The sequence below is a fragment of the Lathyrus oleraceus genome, chromosome 6, assembly GCF_024323335.1.
Source record: "Lathyrus oleraceus cultivar Zhongwan6 chromosome 6, CAAS_Psat_ZW6_1.0, whole genome shotgun sequence".
NCBI classification, from domain to species: Eukaryota; Viridiplantae; Streptophyta; class Magnoliopsida; order Fabales; family Fabaceae; genus Lathyrus; species Lathyrus oleraceus.
The window spans coordinates 24362287-24371587 of record NC_066584.1 but is presented as its reverse complement, the minus strand read 5'-3'; the positions used below and the strand labels follow the sequence as shown (position 1 = coordinate 24371587).

Here is a 9301-nt window from a genome sequence, read left to right as displayed (position 1 = left end):
CTCAAGGACTTCTTTTCTTACCACTTCTTTCATTGCTTGATTTAAGCGTTGTTAAGGTTGAACAACCGGTTTAAATTCTTCCTCCAGTTTGGTACTAAGGTAGTTCTTTTAGTTCGGGTTCCGTCGGTTTATCCTCACTACTTCCTCCTAATTCTTTAAAAGTTTTATAAGCACGATCCAGGTAAGCTCTTGCAATTATAGTACCAACTCATTTACCTCAACATCATTGTCATCTTCACCTGTTTCCTCGATAGATTATACAAAAACTTTTTCTTCTTTCAAAACATTTTCTATCAATTTGTAAATCAAATAAATTTGGTAGCATTGCAAATCCTCATGAGCATGTCTCATGGCTTTAAACACATTAAATATTACCTGCTCTTTATTAAACTAGAGGATCAATTATCCTCTTTCCACATCAATTAAAGCTCTGTCTGTTGCAAGGAAAGGTCTTCCTAAGAATAATGGTGTTTCAGCATCTTCCGACATATCCAAAATGAAAAGATCAATGGGAAACAGTAAATTATCAACCTTTACCAATACTCCCTCCAGTACTCTGTCAGAATAAGTGACAAATCGGTCGGCCAGAGTCAAAGTCATTTTTGTAGGTTTTGGCTCCCAACAATTTAATTTCTTCATCATAGACAACATCAAATTGATGCTAGCCCCTAAATCACAGAGTGTCTGGCCAATTTTTAATTAACCTATAGAGCAAGGAGTCGTAAATATACCTATATCTGTTAGTTTAGGTGGTAATTTGCGTTGAATGATGGCACTATATTCCTCTGTTAAAGCTAAATTTTCATCATCCTTCAATTTATGTTTACCATTCAAAATCTCTTTCATGAATTTAGCGTATACATGCATTTTCTCTAAGGCATCACAAAATGGAATATTGAATTGTAAAGCTGTGAGCATCTCCATGAACTTTTTAAATTTCCCCACCTGCATTTCTCTTTTTGGATTTTTCTTATTCAAAGGATACGGTGGTTTGATGTAATCCGGTAAATGAGAGTTTGGTTCATTGAGAATTTATAAAGTGTTTCTCCCTTCTCAAGAGGCTCACTAGAAACCTCATCTTCTGTTGGTGTGGATTTTGGTCCATCATCTTTATCATTTCTCTTTTCCACTATTTTTCTGTTTGTTTCCGCTGGGAGCTAAGGGAATTATGCGGTTCCTCAATTCTATTGTGCCACAGTTTCCTCTTTCCTGGGCCAATGATTTGATTTTCTGGGATAGGTTAAACATTTTCCCTTCCAATCTTTTCATTGACTCATCATGTCTTTCGTTCAACAAGTTCTGTAACCTATTAACCTTTAAGAATTTGTTTTGTGTTGTCAGCATAAATTGAGTCAATGTTTCTTCCAACGATGAGATCTTGAATTCTGTCTCTGTTTATGTCTCCCTTTGCTTGGTATTCATAGTTACAACTTATACTTCTCCCATTCGTTTTTCTTTAGATCAATTACCTACAAAATGTTCTTCCTCATAGTTAGCACATAATAAAAATACTACATCATTTGAAGATTCATGCGTTGTACTTGCTACATTTAACTTTTGATTTAGCACTTCCATCATTGTGAGAAGCTCTCTGTATCCTCATAAATTCAAGTCACTGTGAGATCTATTCTTTGTTTCTACCCTATTAAACCCTCTAGTATTTGAAAAGTTGAATTCTTTTAGACTCATCTTCTCTATCAGCTCTTTCACCTGCGGTTCAGTCAGTGTTCTGATTGTACCTCTTGCAGATGCATCTAAAAGCATTCGAACTTGCGTTTAGAGACCCTTTACAAAATTCTTAATTTGTTCCATATTACTCATATTGTGATTAAGGAATTTGCGTAACAATAATTTAAACATCTCCCAAGAATCATAAAGAGAATCGGTCTCTTGTTGTTTGAAGTGTGTAATTTCAACTTTCCTCTTCGTGAACTGCGCGGTAATGAATAATCTTTCCAGAAATATGTCTTCCAATTCTCTCCTAATTGAGATTACTCTTAATTTGGAAGACATAATAACCAATCCTTCGCTCTCCCCGCCCAAGAGAAGCTGAATAATTTTAGTTTAACTTGATCCTCTGTAATATCCTTTGGTTGACACATCGATTTCGTCTCATGGAACCTTTCTAGATATTCCCATGGGTCACTGGTTGCGTTCCCGCCAAATGGATTATCCCTCAGATCTGAAAGCATGGAGTATTTGATGCTACAATTTACGGGAGTTGCTGGAATAAACCCTAATGAAACTTGTGATGCATCAGTAGGCCTACAATAGTCCCCCATAGTTTGTGTTATTGGTTCTGCCATTGAAAACTTTTCAACATATGTGCCATGCACTTCACCAACAAGAACAAATACCTACAATAGTATTTATCAAAAATAGAAAGCAATAAAAAGAATTTAATTAAATTTTATAAAAGTAAAAAAATAACACACTGCATAAACGCCGCCTTGTTAAAATATCAACAGTCCCTGGCAACAGCGCCAAAAACTTGATGACTTCATGGCAACTGTACCGATAATGTCATAGTAATAAAATATTGAATCCACATGAACTGCTTTTTAACAAGACAAAAAGTGTGCAATGTGTAGAAAATAGTAAATAGGGGGTTAGATTTCAAAGCGAAAATAATAAAGAGTTGAGACAGAATTATGAAAGCGGCCATGTTCTGTCTAAAATCCCCTATTTCTCTATTGTTGATGTTTGATGCCTCAAATGAGTGGTCTAATCATTATAATCCCACGATGAATTAACAAAACCGCTATAACCAATCCCTCGCGAAATAGCACACTAAACACTACTCAGAGCTTCCTATCCCTAGTCCACTAGCGTAAGCAGAATTAGGCGATGCAAGAGAGCCTTAATTCACTAGCCACTACTCGGGGTTTCCTATTCCTAATTAACCAGTGCATGCATGATAATTTCCCTAGGCCCAACACATAGACTAATGACCAATATTCTCTATATGCCCAAAATCATATTAATAGAGTATCTCACATAAAAAGCATTACGAATGAGAAATAATTGAATAAGATTATAGATTAAATCATTCATGTAAAGTTAAATCAACATATTTCTCAATAATATTGAAATAAGTTCATCATAACACAACCTAATCTAGAGGAGTTTAGCTACTCATAATTCAAAATACAATACAAAAAACAGTTGAAGAGAATAACATGTAAGATCCTTTAAAGTATTAGCCTCAAATGGCTCCAAATGCTCTCAAAAACCACTTCTGATGCTGCAAAATCGTACTCTCTATGCCAAATTCTATATCCCTTGTGCAGAAAATCCCCTTTAAAGTGCAGAAAGTCCCCTTTAATTGCCTTCGACCAATTTTATGCAATGACGAACTGTCATCAATAGCCTCAATATTATTCTTCGTACATAAAGGTATTCTTCTTCGTCCTTATTGTCTCATTTTCGTGTATGTTTTTGTTATGTTTCACATGATTTTCACATGGTTTTCTTCTTTTTCAAGAGTATATGGGTTTTTTTTGTTGTTGTATGTTGTTGTATATTATTTTGAAACAGTGTTTCTCTTCTTGTTCAAATTTCAAATCCTTCTCTCAGATTTCAGATCCTCAACATGAATAGTAGGAATAAAATTATCCACGAGATTGAGACTTCAAAAGAGATTATTAATATGGTGGAGTGATAGTTGAACAAAGTCAAGGAAGCTTAAGTTGTTAGGGATCACATTAGTGTTGTTGAACCGTCTGGTGGAACAGGCTATAAGAAGATTCTATTCAAGAATCTTATTCCTGAAAAGATAACGAAGGTAGAGGCTATTGTGAAATACCTAATGAATATGGATACAACTGATTCTAAATCAGATGAAGATCTTGAGAACTATGAAGATCTTGAGAATGAAGACCATGAAAATTGCACGAATTCAACTAGGCATGAAAATTAAAGAATGAAGACCATGAGACTTTATTATGTTTTACATGATTTGTTTTTGGTTGTTGTTGTTGACTAATCTTTTTCCATATTCTCTCTTATTCGTGTATGTTGTTGTTATGTTAATGTTATGCATGTTGATAAACTTTTATTGAATTATAATGTACTGCTAGTTTATGTTAACATGTTTTTTTATAGTGTTTGTAGGATTATAATTGATTTGTGTTGCTATGAAGAAAAATACAAGCAAGGAGGAAGCTGAAATGAAAGATGTAAACTTATGTGATAGACCTACAATAACATCCATTCAAATTTAACACAAGTTTGCAACTTTCTCCTCAGTTTCACTCTCCTTTCATTTAATAAGTGTTAAGAATATGTTATCAATCAATTAGTATTGATTGATATTCAATTAGTCATAACTGTAATTGATATTATTTCCTATTGTATATTCCCTATTTGCATATAAATATACACCATGTGTGATCATATTAGACACACAGAGATACAATTACAATATGGTATCTAGAGCTGGTTGACCTACTGTCTTCCACAAAATAAAAATAAAAATAAATTCTTTTTTTTTTCCGGCCACCCACAGCGCCGCCGCCGTCTCCGCCGCTCCTGTCGACTTTTCAGCGAGATTCCTATACGCCGGAATCGTCTCCTATAGATCGGCCAGATTCACTGCCTTCCGCCGCCGCACGCGTCCGCACACGTCTCTCCTTCATGGCACGTGAATCTCACACGTCGGACAATCAGCCGCGCATCCGCTGCCCCCAGCCGTCGCCGTTTTTCCAGATCTGCTCTCGGTTTTTCGTTCCGAGCCATCAAATATCATGGGAGATACCGATTTCATCATGTTCACTAAAATTCCACTTATTCCGTGTGAGAAACTGACCGGAACAACCAACTACAACATATGGGCTGGTGCTGTCAAGATGCGGTTTCACGGTCAGGGATATGAGGATCACTTAACTACAAAAGCCGATACTATTCTCGCCGCCAAACGCGATAAGTGGAAACAAACCGATGCTTCTCTATGCACTGTGTTATGGTTTTCCATAGCAACTAATCTCCAAGCACAGTACCAAGCCTATACCACTTGCTACGAGGTTTGGGAAAAGGCCAAGAAAGTCTTCTCAAATGATGTCCATAATCTTTACAGTGTCATCACCAAACTCCGCTCTTTGAAATTGGAGAATATGGATATGCAAGGCTATCTGACTCAGCTTGACGCGTTAAAGGCAAATTTCACAACCTTAATGCCCTTTACAAAAAATGCAACAACTTATGCTGAACAACAAAGTAAGTATTTCATGGTCATGGCATTTGCTGGACTGCCATCTGAACTTGATTCCGTTCGGAATCAGATTTTATTAGGTACCAACGTTCCTAACTATGAAGCAGTTAGTGAACAATTGTTATGCATGGCTACACCTCATGCTTTTGGACCGGTCCCTACTTCCTCTCCCACTGAATCATCTGCTTTTGCTTCCCACTATCACGTTCGTGGTGGATGAACCGGAGGACGAGGTGGACGTCAAAGTATTCGTTGTAACTATTGCAATCGTTACGGTCACATTGAAAACGATTGTCGTACAAAGGCAAGAGAACAACAACGACAGCCACTGATCGCTGTTGTTGCTCAACCGGATATCACTAAAGATGTCACTCTTCCCGCCGCTGATTACAATGATTTCCTCCAATACAAAGCATCCCATCAACAATCATCATCTAGCGCTGCTGCTCAGTCGGGTAATCCTGTAGCTTTTGTCTTTACACCTTCACTTGGTCCTTGGGTCCTTGACTCGGGTGCATCTGATCATATGACTGGTAATAAATCTCTTTGATCTCATTTGTCTTATTCTAATTCTTTGCCTTCTGTCACTATGGCGGATGGTTCTAAAGCCAAAGTTCAAGGCCTTGGTCAGGCACATCCACTTCCAAACTTGTCTTTAGAGTCTGTCCTTTACATTCCTGGTTGTCCCTTTAATCTAATATCTGTTCACAAGCTTATTCGTACTCTTGATTGTTCAGTTCTTTTTAATGCTAATTCTGTTCATATCCAGGATCGACGTACAGGACGGACGATTGGAGCAAGGAGTGAAGCTGGAGGATTATATCATCTTTCTCCATCGGTGGCCTGTGCTTCTATTGCTTCTCAAGAACTCACACATCAACATTTGGGTCACCCTAGTCAAAATAAAATGTGTCTTTTAGTTCCTAGTCTTTCTAAGCTTTCTTCTTTTGAGTGTCAGTCCTGTCAATTAGGCAAACATACTCGTAGTACTTATTGTCAACGAGTAAATAAAAGTGTTGCATCACCTTTTGCTTTAGTTCACACTGATATTTGGGGTCCTAGTCGTGTGAAGTCTACTTTAGGATACTATTACTTTGTAACGTTCATCGACGATTACTCACGATGCACTTGGTTATTTCTAATGAAAAATCGTTCAGATGTTTTCCGTATATTCCAAGAGTTTTATGCTGAAATTAAAAACCAGTTTAATACTACCATTAAAATTTTACGCACAGATAATGTTCGTGAATATATGTCATCCCGGTTTCAATCTTTTTTAACATTACAGGGAATTATTCACCAATCATCATGTGCTCATAAACCACAACAGAACGGTGTTGTTGAACGGAAGAATCGTCATTTAGTTGAAATTGCACGGACTCTTCTTCTTCACCACAATGTACCCTCTCGTTTTTGGGGTGATGCTCTCCTCACCGCATGTCACCTTATCAACCGAATGCCTTCCTCGGTCCTTCAAGATCAGATTCCATACTCTATCTTGAATCCGGAACACGGTCTCTACCCCATTCCCCTTCGTGTGTTTGGTTGCACATGCTTTGTTCATGATCTTAATCCAAGTAAAGACAAACTTTCTGCTAAATCTCTCAAATGCATTTTTCTAGGCTACTCACGTATACAAAAGGGATATCGTTGTTTTTGTCCTCAACTTCAACGGTACATTGTCTCTTCCGATGTAACATTTTTTGAAGGTTCTCCTTTTTTCTCTGCCTCTTCGTCCTCCCAGGAGATTTGTAATTTAGATGATCAAGATATCCCTTATGTCATCCCCACACCCATTAAACCTCCTTTGCAGGTATATCAGCGACGCACAACGCGTCCATCGGCAGTTAGAGATGATATTGATCCACCAGCACCATCTCCTACTCCAATTGTTCCTCCAGCTACGTCACCTGAACTTAACCTTCCAATAGCATTACGAAAATGTATTCGATCTCATAATCCAAATCCTAAATATGTCTGTGTTTTAAATTATGACCGTCTATCTACTTCCTATGTTTCTTTTGTGTCTGCTTTGGATTCCGTGTCTATTCCTAAGTCTACAGGTGAAGCTATGACTGACCCCAATTGGCTTCAGGCGATGGTGGAAGAAATGACTGCATTGCATTCAAATAACACTTGGGACATTGTTCCTTTACCTCCAGACAAAACTACAGTGGGCTGTCGATGGGTTTATACAGTGAAAATTGGACCAGATGGTCAGATTGATCGTTTTAAAGCTCGTTTGGTAGCCAAGGGATACACACAAATATTTGGCCTTGATTATGGTGACATTTTTTCTCCAGTGGCCAAGATTAGTTCAGTCCGTCTCTTCCTTGCATTGGCTGCTATTAATCATTGGTCGCTTCATCAGTTGGATATTAAAAATGCATTCTTACACGGAGAATTGGAGGAGGAAGTGTATATGGATCAACCTCCAGGTTTTACTATTCCTGGTAATTCAAGATTTGTTTGTCGGTTCAAACGATCTCTTTATGGGCTAAAACAATCTCCACGTGCTTGGGTTGGTCGCTTCAGCTCTGCCTTGATACAGTTTGGTATGACTAGATGTGAAGCAGATCATTCTGTTTTCTTCTTTCACTCTTCCAACGGACAACACATCTTTCTTGTGGTTTATGTTGATGACATTGTTATCACTGGAGACGATACAGACGGTATTCAGCGACTCAAAACTCATCTTTTCAAAAACTTTCAGACAAAAGATTTGGGTCCACTCAGATACTTCTTAGGTATTGAGGTTGCACAGTCCTCATCAGGCATTTCAATTAACCAACGTAAGTATGCATTAGACATCCTAACTGAAACTTGTATGCTTGACTGTCGTCCGATTGATACTCCTATGGATCCCAATGTCAAGCTTCTTTCGGGTCAGGGGGAGTTGTTGAAAGACCCGGGAAGATATCGACGTCTAGTGGGTAGACTCAATTATCTTACCGTCACCAGACCGGATATTACTTTTGCAGTGAGTATTGTGAGTCAATTCCTTAATGCTCCTTGTGATACTCATTGGAATACCGTTATTCGGATTCTCAGATATATAAAGAATGCACCAGGAAAAGGCCTATTATAGAAGATAAGGGTGATGCTAAAATCACTTGTTACTCAGATGCAGATTGGGCAGGATCACCGTCGGATAGGAGATCCACTTCTGGATATTGTGTTCTTATTGGAGGAAATATGATCTCATAGAGAAGCAAGAAACAAAACACAGTTGCATTATCTAGTGCTGAAGCTGAATATCGGGCTATGGCAGCAGCCTCAAAAGAACTTGCTTGGCTTAAGAATTTTCTCTCAGAACTTATGTTCGATGACCTTCAGAACACAAACTCATATGCGACAATCAAGCGGCACTCCACATTGCGTCCAATCCGGTTTTCCATGAACGGACCAAGCAAATAGAAATAGATTGTCACTATGTAAGAGACAAGGTACTGTCGGGAGAAATAACCACGGAATTTGTAAAATCTGAAGATCAATTGGCTGATATGTTTACCAAGTCTCTCAAGGGTTCTCGAGTGAATTATATTTGTAACAAGCTCGGATCATACAATATATACGATCCGGCTTGAGGGGGAGTGTTAAGAATATGTTATCAATCAATTAGTATTGATTGATATTCAATTAGTCATAACTGTAATTGATATTATTTCCTATTGTATATTCCCTATTTGCATATAAATATACACCATGTGTGATCATATTAGACACACAGAGATACAATTACAATAATAAGTTTGTCTTAATTTTCCAGGAACGGTTAGTTGTCAAGTTCTACCAATATATGTTAATTAATTGATGTTTTTGTTGATAAATGTTGTTAACGAGTTTGTTATATGATATGTGATTTCTTGTTTCACTAACCCCTCATTGAACTTCCATTCATTTATATTGATGTTTAAGATAATAATTAAAAATATTAAATTATCTTAAAAAAATAACTTATACGATCCAATGTTTTTTCAATTGCATGCATCTTATAATTCACGGTTTCCTCTTTAGCCCATAGAATTTGATTCAAAGACATCCATTCATCATCTTTAATTTGAAGAATTTGAGATTGAATCAAATTATATG

General features: G+C 37.4%; 1 protein-coding gene across 1 annotated transcript; it reads right to left on the bottom strand.

Annotated features, from left to right (window-relative positions):
• Positions 1-402: 402 nt before the first annotated feature.
• On the bottom strand, positions 403-924 carry LOC127093773 (uncharacterized). Its single transcript, XM_051032676.1, has 2 exons — positions 732-924; positions 403-668 (listed from the first exon to the last, which is right to left on the bottom strand). The coding sequence occupies exons 1-2, from the start codon at positions 922-924 to the stop codon at positions 403-405; spliced, it is 459 nt and encodes a 152-aa protein (XP_050888633.1).
• Positions 925-9301: the final 8377 nt, after the last annotated feature.

Coding starts and splice junctions, on each gene's coding strand:
- LOC127093773 (XM_051032676.1), bottom strand. CDS start 924: ATGGAGATGCTCACAGCTTTACAATTCAATATTCCATTTTGTGATGCC. Junction 669..731: donor ACCTAAACTAACAGATATAG/GTATATTTACGA, acceptor TCTGTGATTTAG/GGGCTAGCATCAATTTGATG.